The sequence below is a fragment of the Solea senegalensis genome, linkage group LG17 (genome assembly GCF_019176455.1).
Source record: "Solea senegalensis isolate Sse05_10M linkage group LG17, IFAPA_SoseM_1, whole genome shotgun sequence".
NCBI classification, from domain to species: domain Eukaryota; kingdom Metazoa; phylum Chordata; class Actinopteri; order Pleuronectiformes; family Soleidae; genus Solea; species Solea senegalensis.
The window spans coordinates 8,040,703-8,067,943 of record NC_058037.1 but is presented as its reverse complement, the minus strand read 5'-3'; the positions used below and the strand labels follow the sequence as shown (position 1 = coordinate 8,067,943).

The 27,241-nt window shown below is 39.3% G+C and overlaps 1 protein-coding gene and 1 long non-coding RNA gene across 18 annotated transcripts in view; both read left to right on the top strand.

Annotated features, from left to right (window-relative positions):
• Positions 1-3,460, top strand: part of epb41l2 (erythrocyte membrane protein band 4.1 like 2) — a 45,319-nt gene extending 41,859 nt beyond the window's left edge. For all 17 annotated transcript variants that reach the window (XM_044048760.1, XM_044048759.1, XM_044048758.1 and 14 more), the window contains one exon: positions 457-3,460. Coding sequence is in view for 1 of the 17 variants with exons in the window: in XM_044048754.1 (XP_043904689.1) it covers positions 457-462 (6 nt within the window). In the remaining 16 variants the exon portion in view is untranslated. The remainder of the gene's footprint in view (positions 1-456) is intronic.
• Positions 3,461-5,191: 1,731 nt separating this feature from the next.
• Positions 5,192-18,992, top strand: LOC122783854. Its single transcript, XR_006362100.1, has 5 exons — positions 5,192-5,255; positions 14,768-14,831; positions 14,915-14,972; positions 18,284-18,321; positions 18,972-18,992. It is a non-coding gene; the product is annotated as an uncharacterized LOC122783854 (long non-coding RNA).
• The last annotated feature ends 8,249 nt before the right edge of the window (positions 18,993-27,241 follow it).

Here is a 27,241-nt window from a genome sequence, read left to right as displayed (position 1 = left end):
CATTTAAAGGTCTGGACTCCTGTTCGCTCCTTCCTTCCCCAAGCACATCAGGGAACTACGGTGGCCTTCACATAGCAGAAAGAGTGCCATTCTTCTTTGTTTGCATAGCACGTTTCAAAATGAAATAAGCACAATCTGGGTGGTTTGTCTGTTCAGGCTTCTGTAGAAACAAATTGGTGGCCTCTACAAAGCAAGGCCCTTACTTAAATGTCATGTTGAAAGGCATGAAAAGCAAATTTATGATCAATATGTGTCCTTTCCTTTTAACTCTGCAATAACCTGTTGGGTTTATTTTGTTGATGACACAAAGTCCCAGACATGAACACCATCAGCTGTCATCGCACAGATCATGGAGAAGTCAAGTATAGGCTTTTCTGTGTGTGTGTGTGTGTGTGTGTGTGCTGTTGAATGCATCTGAGTACTCAGACTTAATGCCTTCTACTCTTGTTTTTCCAGAACTAAAGGGCCTGTCATGACTGTTTTCTATGTTAACATGAACAACCTTCATCACCCTTCGACATCCAACCATGACTGACTGAAGAGGAGGAGCTTATGAACAGCAGGAGAGGAGAGAAGGTGCCAATCTTTTCCCAGTCGGTCGCTCTCACATGTCTCTGGTGCAACTAAATCCCTCATTCTGAAACCAAGTAAAAAGGAAAAAATAATATCCTCACTCTGTCTGAGGGAACAAAAAAGAACCACTTTGTTAGCTTAACATTTGTAGTGTGTTTTTATTTTTTAATAGTACCTTTTTTTTCATTTTTGTTTTCTTTAACTGATTGTTTTACAAAGAGAGAATAGTGTGTCTTATATTGCAAAAATAAAACTTTTAGGGATGCACTGATAGCCAGTTCTGGTGTGACAAAGCTAGATCATTATAATGATTGTTTCACGGGTACTAATTACCAGTAGTAACACTATAAAATGTTTAATTTTTTTCCACATGGAGGAAGGGCCACCTCAAATACTGAAGGCTTTTATCTTTCTCATAACTTTTTGACACAATTTGTCACTGATATTCTGCACTTGGAATCTGAATCAGCAGTGGGAAAGTGTTATTGGTGCATTCCTAAACAACAAAAACAAAAAAAAGTTATTTGATAAATCGCAACTCCCTCCCTCATTTCAATAAGTGGAGATTATTAAAGTGTACCATTTTTTTTCAGTAACAAAAATGCCTTCAAGAAACAGGGAGATACAACATCATTACAACCAGTAACCAGCTCTGTCCCATGATCATGTATTGTTATTAATCATCACGACAGGAAATATGGAGCTGTAAAAAACTTTAAGAGCGAGTTCAATTGAAACTGAAAATGAACTCCGTACAGTAAACTTAATGAACAGCTTTTAATCCGCTGAATGCTCTCCTGAGCCCGACCACTGTACAACACTGACCATTCCTGTTGGGCGGCAGGTGAGCAAGGCAGCAGTAAACTGGCTTTTTATTGGGAGAGAGGACCAGTGCACAGGAGGATAACTGGGAGAACATGGTGACATTGTACAGTGTCTACATGGTCGTTACAAATCATTTGATGCATGTTGGCTTCTTATTAAAGCACGGCCGAGTCTCATTTTCATGTTATTTTGCATCTTGCGGTGGCTTAAAGCAGTTACAATAATTGTAGGATGATGTTGAACACACAATATGCAATTTAATTTACTCCAAAAAAAAAAAGGGTTGTGCTCATACTGCCAGCACAGGTACAGGACGAGTGTCTGGAACAACTTGATATCAGTTCTGTCTCAAATTCAGAATAGTTGAATGTTTACTTTGTTTGTTAACTCGGCATCAGAACCTATTTGTCGTCGTAGTACTTGATTTCACGCTCCGGCTTCTTTTCGTAGCGAGCAAATCTGCTAGACATAATGAGAATCTGGAAATAAATCGACCAATGTCGCCACGCGGTTCTTATATCTTTGAGCGATGTTAGATTGTGTTGATTGGTTTGAGAGTGTGTAGTAAACAGGATAGCTCTGCTCATACGGGTTGTCTAGATAAGATTATCTTTGCTCTGTTTTAACTGTTTTCACCGCAGCCACATTGTTTCGTGTCACTTTCAAAGCTAAAAATGTATTGTCACACACACACACAAGCAGGATTCTTAATCTCTCACTGCAGACAGACGGACACTGTAACGGTTACAGCACAGCAGTAAAATGCAGATTATAGTGAATCAGAGGGTTCGAAGTTCAAGTTGAAACTCTCTGAATAGAATCCCATTATGTTTTATTCAGTTTCTTTGTCCCTTTACTGCAAATTTCTTGGAGTCTGGTGCATTTAGTTGATGCACATTTTGCAGTTTGGGCAGCAAAAAAAAGACATTCAGTAAAATTCGATCAATTGTACTCAAAGAAGTGGTTCAGATAAAGCTTTACATGTTCCCTCTAAATTGACATAATGGTATTTTATGGAATAATTCATGTTTTGGTTTGTTTTTTATGAAGAAATGCTGTAAGTAGCAGGTCCCTCTTAATTCTAAACAATTTAAAGCTCTCTTCATGGACCGAGGCACGTCCAGATGATGGAGTGGTAATGACTGTCGTGGCTGATCAACTGTAGTTTGACCTCTGCTTTGCAGTTAAGTGACATTCCAGGTGAGATGAGGGTGGATTTATATCCCTCAACTCTGTTTAAATAACATAACGACAAAAGAAAACAAAACCCTGCAGTGCTAGGCAGCTTTGTAAGCTTGTGCTGTTTGTAGCTTTTCTCAGAATTTGTCTCCTCTTCTGTGACACTGATGTAGTCGTTGAAACGTGGCATTTGTTGTGCTCCCTCTCGAATATTTATCAACATTGTCACCGTTTTTTTTTTCTGTCTGTTTCTCTGGACATCAAAGAAGCAGCGTTACAAATCAAATGTTCTGCCACAATTTTGCTCTTTTGCTTCTAGCCACAGATGTAACTTTGTCATAGTCTGGACTCACTTTATTCCAGTTACTAGAGCTTTGGGGCAGCGGAGTCAGTTTTTCTGAAATGTCTGTAGCTCTGTCTCGTTAATTTTCTGTGAGATTATTGCAGGGAAAAATAGAATAACTTTTTAACAGGTTTAAAAAAGAAAAACACTTTGGATTATGGTAGGTTTTTAATGGTTACTATGGCAACTCCATAATGACACATGGAGAGGAAACATAACGCAGTGCCAGCCGATTCACACAATGTCATGACCTTAATTGGTGTACACTTTTTTTAAACTCAAGTTTGGACAGGTGAGACAGTGTGGGGTAAATTAAAACCAGCATCATTTTGTATTCTGACAGACTCACTTTCAACAAAATATTTATAAAGGAAGAAACATTTATGGAAAACACCCCGCTCCCTCACTGCTCTCTCTCTCTTAGCACAACCAAGGATCACTGTAAGGGTTTTCTTTGTAGCAGCTTAACTGTCTTGTGTCTCCCCCACACAGCCACTCCCCCCGTGTAACACTGTTTGAATAAAGGATTGTTATACTCTGCATGGACTGTCCATTTTCTTGTTTATTTCTGCAAAAGTTTCTCTTGTATGTTGATGTGTAAGCGTTGAGTATTTAAAAAAGGGTATTTTCTAAAGCTTAAACAAGAGGTTCATCTCTAAACACGGTCATAAAAGATGTCAGTGTAACATTTGTAACTTTCAAACAATGGCTCCAAATCACGACCTATAACGGCGTCACCATCGTCCTCTTGAAACCGCTTATTAACACGTTTCAATGCTACAACAAGGGTTTGCTCACTCAGGTGTGTGTGAACGTCACCCAACACTCCTCCTCCTCCTGTGTCTAGTTCTGTGCATCCGCCTGTAGAGCGCGCTTTCGTCCTGCGGAAACTCCGACAATTCAGCTTCAACTGTAGATAAAAGCAAGAAACTTGACAGTTAAGACATTAAGATTGATACAAGGGGGGAAAAGCATACAGGTTATTACGTACAAAACCGTTCAAAAGTAGTTAATGCTATCGAATACCCGTGTTTCCAGAATGTTTTTTAAGCCTGTCCGTGTGCGCATGCGCAATCAGAGACACCGCGTGATTCAACCCACTGTGTCGCAGGTGTGTGATATCAGGTAAGCAAACATTTACTCTCATAAATCTTGGTTTATGAACGTATTTAAGTAGACTGAACCAGGATTATGCTGCGTTAAGTCCACATAAAAGTAATTTCATGTAACACATAAACACTCGTGCCAAATGTAATTACGCCAGAATTCATATGAAAATCTGATGTAAAGAGACAGTTACTCACAGAGTTAGACTAAACATTTCAGTTTCGCACCTTCATATTAATAGCATTTCACTTGTGAAACACAGACAGACTTTTATTTTGAAATAGTCACAGGAAAAGGAAATGTATTATTTTACTTTTTAAATGTTAGCTATGCCTGTAGCATATATAGATGGGTTTAATGATTATTATTTTTTTATACACCTTTTATTTGTGGCCCCTAATTTAGAGTATACCTTAGTTTTAGGACGTGTTTTCACGTTTTATAATATTACATAAGTAAAAGTCTTGAAGTATGTCATTTAGTGTACTTAAGTATCAAATCTGATATAAAATGTACTTGGGGATTGAGCTATAGTAGCTCAGTGGTAGGGCGGGTTGTCTTTCATCTGGAAGGTTGTGGGTTTAATTTCTGGCTCCTTGAGCAAGACAACCATGCAACCTCACGTTGCATGGTTGGAAAGATGTGTGAATGGATGAATGGCAAAACTGGTGTAAAGCAGCTCATCAAGACTAGAAAAGCTCTTTATAAATACAGACCATTACCAACTCTTCTTCTTCTGATTTTATTTGTTGGTAATGTGTAACAAACAGAGGAAATGTAGTGGAGAAGTTGTTTGCAACAGAATGGTAGCATGAAGTAGAGTTTCCCCTTTTGAAGTACACCTCCATGCAGAAATCCCCATTGAGAGGAGTGCATGTGTATATTTATAGTATGTGTGGCCCTGGAGAGTGACCCCTCTTCACATTATCCATTTATTATTAATAATAATAATAATAATAATAATAACATAATAACATGCCTACCCTGTCTGAGTTTCCAGCTGAGGTAGATAATCAGCTGCAGCAGCAGCACACAGATGGACAGGAAGAGCAGCAGACCGAAGATCCACAGAGGAAGAAAGTTGTCCGACTGTCCATCTGTCTGTGCGACGGTCTGTCGCAGGAGCAGAGCCAAATCAGCCCAGGGGCCACTGAGCACCTCCATACTGCTCCTGCATGGAAGGGCGCAGTCAGAGGGGAGAGAAGGTGTCACGTGATAATACAGACAGGTACCTGACACATCACATCATGTATCCCAGTGAAAATTGATATTCACTCCAAATCCATAGTGTGTAACTTTTAATTATCAACAAATGCAGCTGAGATTCAAACCGTCGTCAAAAGAGTTCACGCGATTCTCATGAAGCCTATCACCTTATCATCATTCACTGTGTTTCTCAGTATAGCAGCATTTAGATCTTGTGTTGTACGGCAATATTCCTCATTCCTGTGCTGTACATAGGAAGTCATAAGTTTCATATTATAACAGACGGCAACAACAACATTGAACTAGAGGTGAATTCACCGAGACTAAACGCATTATATAATATAATAATAAAACCAACAACAACAAAACGACTCACAACTGTAAGATTTCTAAATGAAGACTAAGCTGGATTTGTGTCGCTGGTTGTGGATGTGTAGATTATGCACAATGTGTGTTGTGCATTAAACATAAGCCTCTTTTACACGCGTTAATGTTGTCCCATCATTCCACCTCATCCTCACTGTTGAATGTGAAGTATCAACATAAAATAGAGAGGTGTAGTAATACATCTCATTCACTGTGTTGTCCCTCCATATTGTGAGAGGCGATTCCAGCCCATAAACCAATACAGGTAGACATGGGGACTGGGTTTTCTTAATAAAAGTTCAGACAATTCAAAGCACTTTTGCAAACACGTTTGCATGCAGCAGATTATGATACATAATCTTATAATCACAGATGAAAAAAAATGTCTCCAAATCCAAATAGTAAAACACTTTGTTTCTGCAGTGAAATGATATGTCTGCAAATTATGGATAATCATTTTATTCTATACAATAACATGTCACCAGTGTGTGTAGTGCAGTAAAAATAGAATACTACGCTTATACAAAAGAGGCGTTTCAATTCTGTCAGAATTACTGAAGCATTAAACACTAAATGATGACATTTCTCAGTGAATAAACTTACCAGAAGATAATCACAACATCTATTTATTTGAATATTTAGATTATCCTTAACATCTCCAACAATGATTCAAACTCCAAGCACACAGTTCATTTTATTTAGTGTGCTGTTATTATGCTGTTCCTCCAGGACATGTGTGGCAAGAAGTCAGTGAATATGACTTAACATTAGTTTTTAAACACTAAACAACAGGTGAACGTCGCATAGTTTACTCTCAGCTTAAACATTAGCAACAAGTAGCTAAGCTTTTTTGAGAATAGTTTAAAATCTAAATATTACATTTCAGGCTCATATAAGAAGTTATCTCATGGCAGAGAAAATACTCAGCATTGTTGTTTATAAAACACAACATTTAATAGAAATACATAAATGTAAACTTACAGGTTTCAGGTTCCCCTAAATTCCCCTAGGTTGGGAAGAACTCGCAGGTGGCTGCTAAATCGTCTCAGTGAGCTACTGCATAGTTGTCCCAACAGTTGTCCTCTCTGATGTCAAATGACCTCCACTGGTCTGCGTCGCAACAGCACTGAAACACGTCCACGACATTGAGCGTCACATCATAGTTCACTGTTCAGAAGGTAGAAGGTGGTAAAATAATCCACAGGTTGGGATTCTGTTTAGTTTGTCTGTCTTTGAGTGTCTCTCACTTTATGGCAAAAGCACCGGCTCTGTTGGTGTTGATGGTGATGTGAACTTTGTTCTCTTCCAACAGTCAAACCTTGTGATTACTAAGAAGATTAGCTATGGCTGGCCTCTGTGTGTGTGTGTGTGTGTGTGTGTGTGTGTGTGTGTGTGTGGGGCCTGGTATTCCTTATTTTGTGAGGACCTAAATCTGTTTACACAGTCACTTTTTGGGGACTTGTCTTCCTTGTGGGGACAAAAATCAAGACATGTTTTAAAGTTAGGCTGAGATTAGCGTGAGGTTAGGATCAGCGTTAAGATTAGGACAGTAATAATTATGGGGCTATGGAGTGAGTCCCCAGGAAATTAATGTAAGTCAATGCAATATCCTCTGAAATCATATCCCTAAAACCTGTGTGTGCGTGTGTGTGTGCGTGTGTGTGTGTGTGTGTGAGAGAGATTATTACACATTATAGTGTGTGTGAGGATGAAAATGGGGATATAGTTAAATTCCTCTGTGTGTTTGTGGGCACTCTGGGGCCTGATTGTTGAACCTTAGACCTTGTGTGCACACTCTTGTCATAAAAAACACACACACGCTCTGCCTCCCTCTCTCTCGGTTGGTGCCTCTTTGAATGGAAATCTGAGTCTAATTTGTCTTATCTTCAAACCCCGGTTTTGTTTCTCTTGTCTATGCTGTGTCTCTGTTTGCTCTTGATCTGTGTCAGTGCTGATCAGGTTAAAAACAAACCCATCGCTTTAACCTTGACCGGTTCGTCGCAACAAATTGAGGAATGACGACACAGTTTAGTATCAAAAGCTGAAAACCAGACCTTTTTTTTTTTTTAGTCTGATGTAACCATGAATTTCCAGCTGGAATTCATTTTTTATTTTTTTTCCAGACTTGTTTAAATTCCCACAGACGTGGAGCAACATTTTGTCTCCACAACGATCCTGAGGGAAATACCTGTCTCTTTTGTTATGTTTCCTTCGCTGCTAGTTCAGAATGTGAGTCAAATAATGAAAGAGGATGAACTGAGGAAAACTGCTGTGAAAATATCGATCATCACAGCTTTAACCTCAGGTTTGCTTAATTAACACGGCTGTTAAGTTGTTTAAATCCTCACGGTTTTACTGTGGGCGTGTGCAAAGTAAGTCAATATAACTCGATTGATGGAGTTGAACCGAGCTTGGTGGGAAAATGACCAAGATCTTTAAATGAATGAACTTTAAAGGAAAAAGTTGAAAAATGTTGTATGAAACTGTGGTGGGACAGAGAGGATTATGGCGAGTGTTAGAAAATGGCATTCTGATGCTATTAAAATACCACAGTGCCTACAGCTTATTATCTTTTATTGCAACTTTGCTCTGCATTTTATACAGTTTGGTTTGTAAGTGATAGCTTCTTCTCAAAACTGGCATTGTAAAAGATATAAAATGAGTAAAATTATTTTTTTTAGTTTATAGTATCCCAATAAATCAGGATATGTTGCCAACACACATCTCAGTTCAGATCTGTGATCTTTTTGTTGTTGTTGTTACTTTTGGTTGCTTTTCCACTACATGCTTCAGCTAATTTTTATTGTTCAGCTGCAAATAACATCTTATTCTGTCAATGAATCAACAGATCAATTAATCTGATTTATCTGTCCATGCATTGAGTTGTTGTTTGGTCCAGAAAATGTCAGAAAATGCTTCTGTTTTGTACACAAACCAAAAATATTTCTTTGTTATAGGAACAACAAAACCTGAAAATATTGAGGCTTGTTTTACTCAAACTGATTAATCAGTTATCAAAATAGTTGGCGGTTATTATTTCTTTTAACCCTATATTAATGTGCTTATAAAGCCAGTGATATAACAATATGTAAATATAAAGGTCATTTCTGTGTCGGTGTACAAACTAGATTGTTTCCACGCCTGTCCTGTCCACGTTTGAATAAACTGTTAAGTATCTCCAAAGCCATATTTTTGATCCTAATATGCTAATATTAAATTGAAAGCATGTCATGTTCTCTTCACATCAGGAGGCTGCTGCTGTTGTTCATTTGCAGCCAACACATTTAATTCTGAGCTGGCAAAGCAGAACAGTAAGTGTGTGTGTGTGTGTGTGTGTGTGTGTGTGTGTGTGTGTGTGTGTGTGTGTGTGTGTGTGTGTGTGTGTGTGTGTGTGTGTGTGTGTGTGTGTGTGTTTATCTGCGTGCTCTCATTTACTCAGATTTCAACATCACTACTCTCATCAGGCACAGACTCATTTAAACACACCAGCAGTGTTTTCTCATGGGAGATTAAAAAAAAAGGAGGTGATAAAATCATGGATGTAATTTGTCTCAGGCTGGTGAGAAGTGCTGGCTAATTGAGTGACGCTGTCAACAAGATCAATAGAATTGATTGGCTTTGTTGATTCTCTGATTGATCAGGAGATAATGGGCTTATTTTGGGAGTGTGTGAGCTTGTGTGTGTTTTCTGATTGACTGTGTGTGTCCACTCACTTATTGATCAGTAGATGGATTTAAATTTTATGTTGTTTATTTTTAAACCTGTGAGAGAAGGACGTGTCTTTTGAGGTTCACACGCCAAGTTCTTTGTTGCTTTTATCATCAACTTGATACGATTTTATTTTTGTTCCTGACTGTGAATTTATTCACACTTCATTATATTCCTTTTAATTCAACCGATACAGTGGGTCACAAAATAGGCAACAGTTTGATTGATTACACGTGACTGTTGAGACGTTTCTTACACTTGTGAGGGAAGTGGAGGAAGTGAAACTCTGATTTAGGATCTTGTGGAAAATCTCCTTTGAGCAGCCATTACTCCAGTGATTAAGTGTTTCCTCTGAATCTGATAGGTTTGCTCCCCTGATGCCCAGAGGGAATTTTGCATGGATACCTCTGGTATGTGGTACGAGAACAACATCAGTAACAAAACCTTTGGTTTTTCTCTACAGCCGCAGCAGATAACAGCAGATCTGTCACAGCTGACAAGCCCTGCAGTCAGATTCACTCGCTGCTGGAGAAACTGTCATGGAAGTAGTGGAAATGACAATAACACCGGTGAAAGTTAAATAATGCACCACACTTTTTAAATGTTTAGTTTTTATTTTACTGAGAACAGATGCTGTTGCTTCAGGGAGGTTAAGAGGCACACGTTTAGGATTTGAGTGATGGTAGAAGCTAATCTTCGGCGTAAATCTCAACACTTTTGGAGTTTTGCTTTGCACTCCGTCCTCCTTTGATGTCAGCCTTCAGCACTTTCTCTCTTAAGAGGCTTGTTTTTGTTTCTGTTTTGAAATTCAGCTTCATCTTTTTGTCTGTCTGCTGCTGCTTCACTCTGATAAATGTGGTCGGTGTGTGTGTGTGTGTGTGGGTGTGTGTGTGTGTTAGTTCTGCAGAGACTCATCCTGTGTGTCGAAACCAACTCCATTCTCTCCTGACTGCGTGTTATCGCAGAGCTTCTGTCTAATTGGTAGGAAACAGGAAACAGTGGAGAGACCACGCCTAATAACTCTGAGCTACCTCACAGTTGTGTCAGTTCTGACTGGACTGTAGTTGTTTGCAGAATGTTTAGGATGCTGATTGATCACTGCGGGATCAATCTCCTCAGAGGTTCTTCTTAGTTACTGTAGGAAGTTTCTTTCTGAGAAAGATCCTATACTGAGTGTTTTTATGCAGGGCTAAATAGTTTGGGTAACATATCTAATTGTGATTTTTTCTCTAAAAGACATTGTAACAAGTTGATTTGTGATTTTTTTCTAAAAGACATTGTAACAAGTTGATTTGTGATTTTTTTTCTCCCTTGTGCATTATATGTGTGTATATATATATATACATACATATATATACTGTACATGTAACAAGTCGATTTGGGATTTTTTTTCTCCCTTGTGCGTTATGTGTGTGTATATAAATATATACATATATATACATATATATATGTGTATATATATATATATATATATATATATATATGTATATGTATATATATGTATGTATATATATATATATATATATATATATATATATATATATATATATATACATATACATATACATATATATATATATATATATATATACACATACGTATATGTTTGTCTGGCACCAACACCCCGCACAAGACAATCCAGACTCTTGGTGGTATAATGACCTACCGAGTGCTACCAGAACAGTAGAATCCCTGACTATCTTCAACAAGCTCTTGAAGACCCAGCTCTTCCAAGAGCATCTTCTGCCCTAGCACTTTACCTTTCACCCCCTCCCTCCCCTGCATGATCTCCTTCCGCACTTGGATCCACCGCTCCACTCTCACCCTCTGTCACTCTTTCTTTCCCAGACTTCTTCCCTGTTGCTTATTCCTCTTTTGTAAGTCTGTGGATAAAATCGTCTGCTAAATGCTTAAATGTAAATGTAAATATAAGGATTAATGTCTCACCCGTATCATGAATCCATTCATACAGTGCTGCTTTAGTGTTTTGCAAATCATGCAGTGTTTTAGGAAAGAGGCTGACGGAGGCAACAGCGACATTAAGGCAGGTCGGAGTACGATTGAAAGCACAGAGAAGTGTCCGCAGAAGTGAATATTACTGCTCAAAAACCTGGTCCTTGAGCAGTTAGATGATGCACCTGCTCTTCTGCTGTGTATACAAACACTCACTCGCAACATACATGTGATGGTACACGAATACCAAACAGAGGCAGAATAATAACATCTAAAACAGCAAAAGAAATAACAAGAATTTACAAATAGCAGTTTTAAATGTTGTCATTTGTAAAGGAAGCAGATAAGAGCATAAGAGAGTCATCTACATTCATACTAAGGGCTGAAAACATATCACATGACCATTCAGGTAAACATGTGTTTTTTCTGAATATTTTAGTTTTTTAACATCTTTAAATTCTGAAAAAAAACTAATGATGGCCCAAAGTAAAAGCAGGGTGTCATGGTGGCTGATAAGAATGATTAAGTTAATGTGAATGTAGTAGATAGATAGATGGGATGTAGCCACATGTTTTACTTTCACTGTGCAACTCTCTAGCTGCCTGTAATTACCATTTACATGCAGAGGTTGATACATGGCTGCAGGTTAAGATTTCAAAGCAGATTTAAAGTTCATTCAAGGTCCACGTTAAGCAGCTCAAGTCATGCCTATTGTGCCACTGGCTGTTTCAAGAAATAATGAATTTGTTCTGTTCATTGTGAGACCACAGTGAAATAAAAAAACAGCTTGAGTCTGAAAATGAAACAAAGAGATGATTTACTGATCAAGGTTCAATCATTTTTAAGCAAAAAGAATTGCTGGTCCCTTAATGATATTAACTGCTCTTCTATATATACATATATATATATATATATATATATATATATATATATATATATATATTCATCCACGTAGTCAAATTGGGGGAAAAAAAAGGAAACATTTAATAATACACTATATTCTAAATAAATGACGTTTTACCCCATGTGACTTCTCTTTTAACCATGTAGTTTATGGTTTAATCTGAGACTAAATCAATTAATTCATGTCCAACCATCCTTTTTCTAAATTCACTTATCCTAATTCATTTATATCTCTTACCTTAAGATCATCTTTTTTCATTAGAGGAGCTTATTTTTGGTGTTGCCGTGTATCTGGTGTATGTCTCGATCTGCAGCAAACCTATTCACATTTGTTTTTAGTTGTTTGAGTGAATTACATGTTGTCATTTTTTGTTTTGTTTTGTTTTAAACGTATAATACCTCTCTCCACTGCAGTCCCGCAGTATTTAAAGATGAAGGGAGACACATATTCACTACTTTATCTTCTAATTAGCGCACACAAAGTTGACAGCCGTCTGCTGCACACGCCGTAGGGAATAATACGCCGGCCTCTTGACGGTCGATGATACAGCCGTCCAAAACACTTTTACAGGAAGCACAGATGTCGCTTTGTACATTTACGCTCGGAAGAAAACACGAGTCATAATAACGTGTCGTTGTGTGGAATGTTGCACAGAGATGTCTGAGAAATAAAAGTGATGATGTTTCCAGGAAGTTACATTACCTGAGATAATGTTCAGAGTTTATTCTTTATAAGTGTTCATATAAATGCGCCGTCACAACCATCCCAGAGTGTACTCAGAGAGAGTGAATGTATGCAGGTTCCAAGGAAACCGCTTCAACTTTCTCTGCTCTTGTTTTCCCCTCCTGTTGTCATAGCAACCCTCTCGGCCTTTCTTTGAGTAAGTTACATTGGGGGGTTCACGTTAGATGCCTATTGCCATAGTTACCAGTACTTTGTTAATGAGATTCGGTGCTTCCGGCATCATGTGAGACGTGTGTGACATTTACCTACAATCACTGACACTCGGCTAAGTGTGAACTCGCCACGATATTGATGTGTATTGACGAGGGAGAGAAGCACGAACCTCTGTGACTCCAATGACCTTCATTAAAGCTGCTGACAGTGGAAAGCATCAGGGGTTTAAGGTGGATTTATGCTTCTGGATCCAGGTCTTATGCTGGACTCTCTGTAGAAGCCTCCAACATAGGAATGATTTATAATTTAACATACAGCTTTACTCTGCTGATTCCTGTATTAGCACTAAATATGACGATAAACTATATCATTGGCAGTTGTTTTCACACATTATAGAATGATTTTTTTCTCGTGTGGTGTAGAATATGTAGCATATAATTGAGCCTTTCCTCTGTTTTGCCCTCAAAGTTGGACATATAACACTAGAGTATACTGTGGAAGATGGTGTGGACATTTGTAGAATCAAACAAAAGTGCAGAATATAACGAAAGACATCAGTTTTTCACAATGTAATAATCTTAGGACTCAGTGTTGAGACACAACAGCTCACTGGAGTTAGTTATACATGATGACATTTTAATATAATTGAGTTTCTCCTGCATCAGGATGATGCAGCGTGTGTCTAGTGAAGACACTGCATGCATCAGGAAGGAAGGAAGTTGCGTATTGATTTGTGTTTCTTGCTGTCAAGCTGTCAAAACCCCATGAAAACAAAACTATTCCAGTATTATATGGTCATATGTTCCGTCTTAGCCTCATGTCGGCTGTAATTGGACACCTCACTGAGGAAAGGTAGACATTCTTTGTGTATTTTTTTGCAGCCGCTGTTGCAGATTATGATGAAAAGCTGCATAGTAAATACCTCTATATTCTAAGAGGCTGACGAGCTGCTTTCGCTTGGGAAAAACATCAAGAATGTAATTCTGTGCGTGATTAAATATCTGGAGACAGCCATTCAGTCTTTGATCTTCTTGAATTCACTGTTACTTTGTTCTTTTTTTTGTCCTCAAACATCTGCTCTGAGATCAGAAGTTTCGGGATCACACACGGGCAGATGCGGGTGTCTAGAGGACGACTCTGAAACTGAAACATTAGACGTTTGTGCTGCTACAGTGTATCACAGTGTCGACAAATTATTTGGATCAGGAGCAAATCTGCCCGTGAGCAGCAGCAGCAGCAGCAGAGGAACATTTTTTTAAAACAGAAGACAAAGACACTACAATCCTCAGTAACTTTTTTGCATGTAACTTGATTTATATGCTGTAGTGTGATACATTCACTTTATTAGGACTAGTTGTAAAATCTAATTTATTTCAATATAATATACTAAAAATGTGAATTAATAAACACAAACTAGATGTTAGTTTGCAAAATAAATGTATAGTGTAAATAAACACTCAGAAATTGCACATGAAAGCTTTGTAAAGGTAGAATATAAAGCAGTGCTGTTGTACAAGTGCACCTCATATAGCTATGAGTGATTCTATGTTACTAAGAGAGTAGAGAGTGAACACATTTAATCACCTGACTCCGGCAGCGACATCGTTATTAAGGGATGGTTGGGGGGGTTTCCAGATGTTTATTGATACTTTAGTACTGACCAAAACCCTCACATGTGTTTTGATCCATGGTATTTGTGTGTACAGTTTGTGAAGATCAAACAAGAAGACGAAAATCATGAATCAGAAATCAGCCAGCAGTAAGAGGAAGGTAAAGAAAAAAAAACGTAGTTGTTCCTCCTGTACATGTAGTTCATCATGTTTTTTTCTCTTTTACCTTTTTCTCTCCGACAGAATTGCTGACGCATGAAGGTAAAGCTCGCGTGAAGAAGGAAGACGAGACGGTGAGAGGGTGAGAAATCAGTCGTGAAATACAAGATTGACAGATTGATCCGAATGTGATGGATGGAGACACGCAAAGTAGGAATATGAAGCTGTCCATTATTTGCTGGTTATAGCAAAATGTGCTGAAAAGCCTAGAGAGCATGGGTGGGTGGAAGTGTGAGACAGAGCGAGAGGGAAAAGTGATGAAAGTGAAGAAAGAGAATGCAGAGCAGTTCGAAAAAATATTTGTCACCCAGCACAGAGACATTGTCAGTCAGGGAGATTGAGAGACGGCAAGATTGGCAGGGGGAGAGGGAGAGGAGAGGAGAGGGAGAAACCGTAAAGAATAATTAATCTGTTAATTAAGATGCTGTTTACAAAGAGCTGTCTTGACAGGATGAGGGGAAGGCAAAGAGACGACCAGACAGAGGAAGAGCACGGGGAATTGAAGTGGTAGAGAGACACAGTGGGTGGGTTTGAGGGTGAGAAGTGATGAAAGAGACCCAAGGGAATGAGACACGGGGGGGAGGTGAAAAAGAAAGCAGCTGAAAGTCAGTGACATAGACCGGGTGTCTCGCCTGTTTCATTCCAGCACAGTCCAATGGAATGAAATATAAGACAGAGGGAGGATGGAGAGGAGAACAAGTGCCAGCAGAGAATAACAAAGCAGAGCCAGAGACCAACACTCTGTGGCCGTGGGGGGGTGGGGGGGATTCGGTTGCTATGGCAATGATTTAGCATCAGTTCCAACAGGGTTGTTACATAAGAGTGGCTAGTGGCATCCTTTTACTGGTGTTTACCCACACAAACAGCAAGGGTCCGTATTAGGCCCGTTCCTGTGTGTGTGTGTGTGTGTGTGTGTGTATAGGCTGTAACACACATGTTCATACTCCTTCCCAGCATCCTTTAATCTCCACGTCCGAGTCGCAAACCCGATACGATAAACTCTGTGTGATTCATTACAGTCGGGTTGGAGGTGAACGTTACAGCGATATTGTTCCAGCTGGAAACGTGAGACGGTTGAAAAGATATTAACACAAACACAAAAAGAGAGATGTACAGTACATGGATGAGTCTGTGTCTTAAATGACTCGAGCGAGAAACAAAAATAAGATTAAAAGCAAAGACGATATTCTTCACTGACACGTCTCCACAGTGTGTGTTTACACACTTTTCTCTAATGTTGACAGGTGCATTACTCACGTTGCTACAGAAATGTCTCCCAGTGTAAACATTAGACTGTAATTATTGGCTGGATTGACCACTTTCACTGGTTCTTTATGCGCCAATAGAACACAAGAAGGCTCATCGCTTGCTCTGTAGAGAAAAAGATGTGTTTATGAGTGAGCAGCATCACTTAATATTTTTACTGTACCATTGTACTTTGTGTCCTTAGCATATATTGATCCACCTGAAATCATTTGCTCGTGCGTGTGTTCACAGAAAACTCCAGAAACTTTCCAGTTATGTTAATCAGTGGCGTGTTTTGATAATTTGGGTTTCTGTTCTTTTATCGCCATGGCAACTTGTTCAATTTGAGAGCAACATGTTTTTACCAACACCAACAGAAACACAGAAGCACACAGAGTTCTGTCTCCATGAGGGGATTAACTTGTTATCAGTAAATTACAGGATTACTGCATAATCAACTCTTGCACACACAAGTACAATTATTATAAAACACACTGGACTGACCAGTTGGCCAGTTGGCTCAGGTTGCTGAATAAGAGGATCATCAACTAATTGTATGCATCGATACTATATTTATAAAACTTTTCTTATGCTCTGTCCTGCTATGTTCTTCTTCCAGTAGGCTGTGCACCTATGGTGCTTTTCCACTACACAGTTCTAGCACTCTACTTGTTTTGTTTTTGCTTTTCCATTAGGGTTAGTACCTGGTACTTTTTTGTAGGTCACGTCTTCAGACTTTACACAATGCATTTTTTTCGTCTTATGTGTCGTTTGCTTGTTTTTGTATTTCCAAATTTCACAAAATCAATGCGATTTAAAAACTTTTTGCTTAGGTGTTTTTATATAGTTGTATATAGTTTTTTTCATCAGATTGCCTATATGTTGTGCTGAAAAAAGGATATAAGACCCTCTATATTGCACATTGTTAAAGCCTCTGTATATACGTTCTAACATAGAAAGTGTTCTAAGGGTTAAGGTGGAACTATAGTAATGGAAAACGACATACCTGGTACCCAAACTGTGCCGAGAACTGTATCGTGGAAATATGCCATAAGAAGTGCAATGCTGCCCTCCTCCAATCACATTTTTAAGTCTCTAATTACAGTTCAGAACTACCGTTTGGTAGTTCTGACCACATCGTGGTGATGAATGAGTGAGTGTCTTAGACAGCACACGACAGGGACTCACCCCAGGGAGCTGAAGCAACCGTCCGGCAAACAGTCCCAACCCACGCTCTTTGCCCAGAGACGAGCAGATGATGAAGTCCAACAGGAACCGCAATAACTTAAATATTTATCTGACACTGGCAATTTGCTGAGGCACCTGTGTGGTCAGAGAATAAGTCTGTCGAGAGAGAGAGGACACAAGGTTTAGTTTTATTTCACCCAAAAAATGATGCGTCTCTTAGAGGAAGAGAGAGCAGAGGTGTGAAATCATGTGTCTTGTAATCAAAGTCTTATTCAAATTTTGAATTTGAATAATCTGCACACACAGGGACTGGAGAGAGGGTGTGTGTGTGTGTGTGTGAGAGAGAGAGAGAGAGAGAGAGAGAGAGAGAGAGAGAAAGATATATCAAAAGGATAAACTAAAAGGTTATCTCACTCCCCGATGATGCTCTGATACTGAGTGGGGTCGTTTAACCTCAGACAAAATGGAGGAGTGGGGGAGATAAGAGAGAAGAAGGAGGAGGAAGGTCTGGTAGCTGAGCTTAAGAGGTTACTAAGAAAGAGAGCAGAGATTTAAAAAAAAGAAAAACAAGGAAGATGGAAAATGGGATTAGTTCTCGCCTCTCTCAGTTCTACGCTTATCATTTATTCCCTCTCTTTTATCTTCTTACCCAGTTTCTTTGGCTGCTCCCTCTTTCTGTTCACTTTCATCTTTCTGGCCCTGATGACATTTTTACATTTGACATGATGGTTTGGAAACATTTCTTAAAAATGCATGTTTTTTTATGGAAACTACAACTAAGATTTAAAGACGATTCAATCCCAAAAGCAGGCTGTATAAAGTATTTACATGTAGCAGTGCTTGGAGTGAGCATGACCACAATGACGATGCAATTGCTGCAAGGAAAAGAACTTGATCCGTATTCTGTTTGATTTGAAATCACATCTGCTTGTGTAATGCACTCCACTCCTCTGATTTCAGGACACATGGAGCCATTTCAGTCTCTGCAAGTGACGCCGGTCAGTACATTTTCATTCTCATTTCATTCTCCTACTGGCAAAAAGGACTATGAGCTGCTTTAACGATTGCATCTATGCGTTTAGACGTAAAAGCAGCATAGTGTCACACCTAATCAGGACAAGACACAAAGAAACTATCAAACGCTTCACTGGTTATTTAACACCAAAGTAACCACACACACACGCCACAAATAGATGTAAACATATGTTTCACTGTATTTGGATGTAAAGCAAACCGTGGAGGACATTTTCTTCCAGATCACACTCTGTAGAATGTGCTGAAAAGGCTCCAAATAAAACGATGAAATATGAGCCAAATTGTGTCACACACACACACACACACACGTACAAGCGCACATTATTACAACAGTTTTTTTCATGTTCTTGCCTCTATCCAACAGTTTTTTCTTGTTGCTATAGTTGGAGCTGCTTATGTGAAAAATGGCTCCGTGTCGTTCAACCGCACAGTTATTTGTGTCTGGCTAATGACAAAGAGAACTTTGATTTGAGGCATCTTACATGCACGCACACTGTATTGACTTCCATTCATTAAGTCAGCCTGAACAAAGCGTTATCCCTGACCGTAACCATAACCAGTTAATGCCTAACCATAACCTAACCACAATTTAAATCTCCCCTCTGTGCCTCAGAAATGACATTCTGCCTCATTAGGACCAGGTTCTGGTCTCCATGACGACAACTGGTCCCGACAAGGTCAGCGTTTATGCTAAAGAGGTAACAAATACACACAGACACACAGACATCTTTCACCTTTTGCCAGGCAGAATTTTGTTTTTAGTCACAAACACAACACACGTTAAAGTATCATCTTAAAGGAAGTATTCTTGAGGGATTACACAGAGGATCACCGTGTCTCTAATCCTTTGGTGTGTTTGATCACTAATTCAGGGGTGTACTTAACGGGGTGTCCAAAATGAACGGGCAAGGACAGAGAAGTGAAGAGCAGAGAGGAGGAGGAGGAGGGAGGTAAACGGGTGAAATTTAATGAAGAAAAAAGAGAGAGACATTTTTTGAAGTTGGTTCTGTGGTGAAAAGAGAAGCGGCTGAAAAGTTTGAAGTGTGCGGGGGGAAGGTACAGAAGTTAATATGATAGGTACGCTGGGGGGGAAAGGATGGATGCGATATTTTAGACTGAGACGTTCACGTTACAGCTCACGTTAAACTTTGCGTCTGAAAGAGAGTTGCTGAGGGATCATTTGTGGGATTTTCATCCTAAAGAGGACTTGAAACTAATACTGTAACACATGCAGCAGTGTCACAAATACAGTTCAGTTGATTCACTGCAATACTCCAATGAGAAGCCTTTTTTTATAGATTTGATATTTCGTATTTTAATGAAAAATTCAAACCAGGTCATGAAGTCCGTCCTGTAGTATAATTTGTCTGTGAGCATGTTTGCCACCTTGCAGTGAGGTAGCGTGTCTGACATGTTTCTCATTGCAAGAAGAGGAGAGTGTTAATCGACTCTTGATGATTTTGAGATTTGAACATGTTTAATTCATGGAATATTATTTCCCTCGCTTCTTTCCAAAAAAAAAACCCAAACCCATCGAGATAACCTTGGGCTGTGACTGAGACACAACACAGCTGTGATCATATTACAGATACTAGAGATATCAAATGACTTGTGTGTTATTTATCTGCTGCTCCTCACTTGTTTTTCCCCTCACCGTCACACTCCTGTGCAGACTGAAACATTACCGTCCTGTTTTTCTCCTGTCTTTGTTACGTTTGTTGCTCCTGAACCACTCTTTCATCTCTTTGATTAATAAAAAGAAACCCAGTGTCCTGCAGAAACCCAATTCTCTCTGTACACAGAGCTCACACTCGTCTCGTATTAGATTTTATTGTAATATATTTTGCTTGTGGCTTCTCTGTTAAAAAAAAAAAAATCAGGTTTTGTCAGACCTGTCTGTCATTTTCATGTAGTCTGTTCACTCAATTTCTTGTTATTGCTTTTCCCTGAGGAGGCAGCAGGAGCAGGGAGGGAAGCAGCTGGAAGGAGGATTATAATTTACATTAAGCCTGCGTTTTAAAAATATAGAAAGCTTATATTTTATTTCATCTGTATTGAATTGAAAATAATTTGCTATAAAACACCTCAAATCCCATGGATATTTTCTTTTGTTGAGCCAGCTGTATTTAAGTAGTCTTTGTATTTCTAATACAGTAAGGTATTCTATTCACTGTTGGTTCTTGTTAAGATGATACATGGACATTTTATCAGTGGTTTAAAATGGAGGTTGATCGTAGACGTGTGAACTACACAGTGGCATTTGAACCTGGACATTGTCCGCACATGTAGGTGTCCAGCAGGACACTTAAACGGTGTCCTTCAGGTGTCAGAATCAGAGACTTTCAGCCTGGTATGTGTGTGTGTGTATATGTCAGTCTCTCTTTCTGTTCCTCTGTTCTTAACACACACACACGCATGCAAAGACTACCACAGTGCGGCTTTTAAGTTCTGTGTAGGCTGCTCTGTGTATAATTCATAACTCACTGACTTCAGATCAAATATGCATTCTTTTTTTCCAAAGTGGTGTGTGTTTGCTTCTGTGTATGTGTGTGTGTATCAGAGAGAGAGAGAGAGAGATAGAACATAGTAGGAAGGAGGAAAGAAAAGTGGACTAATCGTGTGTAAGTGTGCACAAATGTTAATGTATTTCCTTGAATTCCATTGTGAACTAGAAGCTCACAGTTCCACACACTGTCAAAGCAAAGTGCATGGACGTGGATCTGCCACGACGTTTGTTCCAGCTGTGAAGCAGTTGTTTTTCTTTAGTCATCATGGTTGTACGTCTAATTGTAAACATTTAGGGACGTCATTGTGTGCGTTCCTTATCATTTCTTTTTTATCCATGCCTCCTTCTGTAGCTACGGTAACTGATGTGAGTGAACGTCTAGTGAGCAAACACCAGAATTGATATTTGCTGTGTGTGTCGGGATGAGTCATGTCACAGGAAGCCAATTATTGCTTTCAACCTCAAGATATGTGGTAACATTTAAAATGGTAAATGGTCTGTATTTACGTAGGGCTTGATGACCACAGTGTATTTTCTATCACTCATCTTTCATACCCATAGCCCTCCTCTATTTAAAGACCCTTATTGTGGTGTTTGTGCGTGTGTGTGTGTGTGTGTGTCAGTGAAAAGACTATCTCTCTCTCTCTCTGACTAATTAAGACAAATTCCACTCTATCTCATTCTCAAACTCTATTTACGTCTGACATTCAATGCAGAGACAAACTAGCGTCAGCTCCGCGGTAACGCTAAATTAAATCACCAGTCCGTTATTGATGTTTCCTCACTGAACAGAGTTATTATTGTCACAACCTAATAATGTTATGTTGAATTTATCTTTGTAAACAGAAGAAACAGAAAGGAACAAATTAAAATTATGGTCAAGAAGAGGCTGGAAAAACATATTTAGACTTTTCTTTTGTGAGTACATGATTTTGCAGCTTTTTTCGTGAATAACATTTACTGTTTTAAATCCTGTAGAGAGATGTACCATGACACAGTGCTTCATTTTATCTGCTCGTCGTCTTTGTTGTTAGTCAGCGATTATGTGATAACACATAACCATACGCACATGAAACATAACCAGAGTAACCAGATTCTGACAATTCTCATTATCAGAATTATATTATATATCTTATCCTTCCATCCCTAACCACCAAATGTGTGCATATACTTTTAAAGGATATACATTAGATGCTCATGTGTAGATACATCCTAATACACGATATACAATTGCTCCAGTGCTTTAAGATGCTTTAGAGTAGAGGATCCCTCTTCCTCTGTCATTACTCGTTATGATCTGCATCCGGTATAGAATATTCAAAGCAAAGTTATTTCGTCTGACAAATATAAGTTTTGTTTGGTCTGTGGCTTTAAATATTTAAACCTGTAGCTGATAAATGCTTTATGTTGACCGACTCTGTCTGTCTGCTGTTTCTTTCTGGGCAGGTAGCTCACAGTGTGGGTTTTAAGATCTTTTTTGTGTGTGTGTGTGTGTGTGTTCGTGACAGGAAATGCTCCTGATGAGAGCAGTGAGACTCAACAAAACCCAGTAAAGTCAGGACTTCAAAGGGAACGAGAGGCAGTATGCAATGCAGCGGTACTACGGAGGATGGGAGAATATCTGTTAAAGAGAGATAGAAGGAAGGCAAAGAGGAAAATCAGCAGGAAGAGAGGAGGTTAGCTCCCTGAGGTTGATCCTTTCAGCAGAACTAATTTAATTGGCTTGTTAAGAGCGATGTCGGATGCTTCCTCTTGATTGGTTGAGTAGGCAGATGATGCCCACAGAGACAGGAAGTCCAGGAGGGGCAATTTAAACCTTTAAAACACACACACACACACACACACAATTGGACTTGTCTTTTAAAGCGATTCAGTAAATTGGTCAGTTGCACACACTGAATTATATCCACAAATATGAACACGCTTTGTGTGTGTACCATTAAAGTTAGTCCTTATCTGCAGTGACACGATGAAAAGTAACCACACACACAGATTTCTATAGACACAACGAGTACACAAACAATAATTATTTGCACACACACACAGATTAGTTAACTCATGCGTGCACTGTATTTTATTAACAAGGAGAGTCTCTGTCGTTCTCTGTGACTGTACATTGTGTTCTACACACCGCAGTGTACACCACTGTGTGTGTGTGTGTGTGTGGTAAAGGAATATAGACACAGGGACGATGTGTGCGTGCTGTGAAAAAGCTTTTAGGCGGTCAGGTGAAGACCACATACGTCCATTACATCCTTCTATACATAACTGTGTGGGGTGACCCACTAGTGATGCATTCCCTAACTGACTGAGTGGTCTAAACCCATTCCTCACTAACCCGTAATGAGTCTGACCCTGTAACTACAGTGGGTTTATAGACCCTGGATATATAAGAAGAAGAAGAAGAAGCCCACATACACACATTGTTGTGTTGACCTCCACACACCTCCAGAATGTCGTATTGTTTACCTCAAGTCTCTCTTTCCACTGCTATCAGTGGCATAGGAAATAAACTGATAAACACTGTAGCTGTAGCCTGAGGATGGTCCACGGGAATTACATTATTCAAAGACATAAATGAAATGAGGCTTACATGGCGTTACACTTTGCATGACATGTCATAAGGAGTGCTGGGAGCCTGTGGAGACAGCTGTGTAATGAGGCTCAGGAGAGCAGCTTTATAAAGCCCTGATAATGTCATCAGGTTATCTCATGTGTCTTTACATGCAGGTGTAGTGATGTGACATAAGCTTCTGCTGGGATACCTTTCCTGCAAGTGTAGAATGTCATTTTTTTTTTTACAGTTAACAGTTTGTCTCAATCTCTTCTGCAGTGATTTTTAATTACTTCTCTGATGAACATGTAGTCGTCGGCCTCTGAGCTCACAGTTGTTCTTGGTGCTTTTGTTTCCTCGTGCTGAGGCAACGGAATACGCAGGGGGAAAGAGTATAATTTAGTGAGAGAAAGAGACCAGAAAATTAAATATGCAGAGAGAGAGAGAGAGAGAGAGAATTGAAAAGCAGAGGAGAGGAAGATAAGAATGGGAAAGATGGGATGATGATGATGATGATGAGGGAGGCAGCAGGGCATGGGGAAGGATGAGGAAGATTGAAAGAGGAAACCACATGAGAGAAAATAACAACATGGGTGGAGAAAGGGAAAGATGAAGGCTGCAAGTAGAAAGGAATAAAAAGCAGATGTAAAGCCCACTGATGACTCACCTGGTGTGTGTGTGCGTGCACTAACCTCGGCACACAGTGCACGTTAAGCTTTGGGTTTACTGCTAAGCAAGAGCCTTTAAAAAAAAACTGAATATTGCAGTCAAATAAACTTGATACTGCTGTAAAATAAAGACCAGTCAACAGTTGGCTGCCCTTCTCTCTCTCTCAACTGGTATTTTATGACATAATAAAGTGCTTTTATGGAGGAGACCTCACCTTAATGCACCACTGTTTCAAACATACTGGCTGTGATTCTTTTCCTGACTTTTGACTAGATTCAGTGTCGGCCATTTCTGGTAGTCTTCAGTTTGTGTGCACATGGAAAGTCAAAGTGTCCTCCGTATTTTTTTTGTTTTGTTTGACACTTGGAAACAATCCAAAGAGACGGAAATGTTCCAGTATCGAGGCACATTCACAGTCCATCACACAACGCACATCAGACTAAAGATGTTTGCAGCATATTAGGGTCCACAATTTAATAGTCAGTGGAAAAACGTTTAAAAGTCATGTCACTATACTATATATAATCACTATACTGTATAACTAAATTAGTAATAGACATTTAAAGAACTTCTTCTCCCACCATCAGGTTACCATGACAGTGCCAGTGTCTCCAGGATTTGACATTACAAACTGCACTCTGACATTTCAAAGCAGCATGGAACAGGTATGATAACAGTGGGCCTCCTCCACTCACTGTGTATAACACAGGAAGTGTTGGACAGGTACAGTCTTAATCGCTTGTCTTCTCCGGTAGATCATGATACATTTGGTTCCCATTTATTCCTCCCACAGTCCAAGAAACATGCAATATGGGAATTAGGTAAATTGGACACTCTAAATTGACCATAGGTGTGGGTGTTGTTTGTCTCTTTGTGTCCCTGTGATGGACTGATGAACTGTCCAGGGTGTACCCCACTTGTCAGCTGAGATTGGCACAGCTCCCCCCGCGACCCTCATGTGGAGGATAAAGCGGTAGAAGGATAGTTCCCATTTAGAGGAAAATAGACAATAAAGCATGCACCTATGTGTGGACACCAGTGATTGACAGATGTGCGGAGGTGTGGTGCCTGGTTGCAGGTGACATCAGTGAACTTCCACTTTCAAAAAGTGTCAAGAATTCTGTCAAATCATGAATCTCGAGACTTCGAAACTGAAATTTGTTTTGCAACAGACTATGTTCATTTCTACAGTTTATATAGTCTATGGCCTCCTCTCTACCCATATATATATATATATATGTGTATATGGCAGAGTACTTTAATGTACACAACATCATTTTAGTTCCTATTAGGAGAAACTCGGGCCACATGCTTCAGATAAACCCTGGTGACCTTACATGATCTGACCATCATTACATGGGACACAGCGGCAGGGGGTTGGATTAACCTCACTATCACAAGTGTGATGTACTGTTTATTTAATTTTTTACATCATCTAATGACTGGTAATTAGAGTTTCCGTTGTTTGTAGAAGCTCAATTTGTGCGTGAGTGAGTGAGTGAGTGCGTGATTTTTGCTCCTCAGGCAGGGGTCCAGAGCACATCTCGAGCTGCTATGGCAACTAGACTGGCACCCCCACTGTTGCCTCATAGCAAGTGTGCAAACACACAAGCAGGCACACAAACACACACACACACACACTTGCGGAAGGGAACTATCACCACAGAGCTCTTTCAGTGACACACACACACACACACACACACACTGCAGAGAGACTCACTTTTCTGCTTAATTGCACAGGTTACAGTGCAAAGAGATGAGAACATGGGGAAAGGGTCAACATGACATAATAACAACGAGGTGGAAACCATGACAGGCTTTGGAAAAAAAGAGACCTGAAACACATAAAAGTACTTCACGTTCAACATTTAAATCAGTTATTGCTCCTTTTAACGTGTCATCTCCCTTATCAAGACATTATAATGAGCGTATTCACGACTGTTGAAACCCATATTTTACTGACTGGATGATTTACGTCCATTCCTGTTTCTGTGCTGCTCATCTCAAACTGTGACGCACAGTTATTAGCTGTGCTAATGTTGGCAGCCTTTACTCCTCGGCTAATTTGCGAAACAGTTTTCTTTACCCTCCAGATGTGTTGCACTAATTAGTCTGTTTATTAGCTGATAATGTCAGTAAACTGCCCACTTCGCTGCTGCTGCTACACAATGGTGTTGTACACACTATACGCCAACGACAAATACAAAATAAAAGCCTGTTATTATGCATGTAAGGGAAAGAGATGAACGATTGTATGAATAATAATGAATTCTCTCCCTCCTTTTTATATGATTATGTATCCTTCTGTGCTTATATGTGAGGCACGCGTTTCAACACAGACTGATTTTTCTTTCACCAGCGCTCTTTTCTTTGTCAGCTTTTGCTGCGAGATGTTCCAGTGAAACCCAGTCATTTTTAAATTTAATGTCATAAGTATTGTTGATGCCGCAGGAAATGTGAAAAGTTAAGAGCAGGTTGCCCCAGAGAGTAAATGGTAGAGCTTTCGTGACCTTAGCAGAGATCAGGAAATGGTCTTTAAAGATAGGATTGGTTTTATCAAGTTATTTTCTTCCTACCAAAGCATAATGTCAAAAGTACAAAGCCAACAAAATGACTTTTTCTATCTCTATCTGTAACAAAGGTACAGATAAGATGAATTTAAAACAAGTCACACGTATCATTTGTTAAAATAATATAGGACTGGGTGACTCACACTACTCATACCCATGTTCATTATTACTAAGGAACATTTCTCCCACTGTAACACTTTTCTTTGATGTATTTTTTAATATCTTGACTGCAGGAGAACTCTCAGACTTCAGCTTAAGCCTTATAGGTAGGAGGATAATGTTTTTTGGGGAAAAAAAAGATGAATATTCAGTGAGCCACTGTGTAATACTCTCTGTTTTTACCTTTTGACATGCAGCCAGTCAATAAGATGAGCCAAGCTTTGCACCAAAATTACATTAATGAAGTTTATAAAAGTAACTCATCTCTCTATTAATTCAAGGTATGTCTGCCTCAAGACACGCCTCAATCTTGGCAGGTGATGTACAATGGATGTACAAGTATGCGACATTGAGAACAACTGTTGTCTGTATATGGTTTTACTTATACTATTTGTTTTTGTTTAAAACTGCTATAGCAGAGGGTA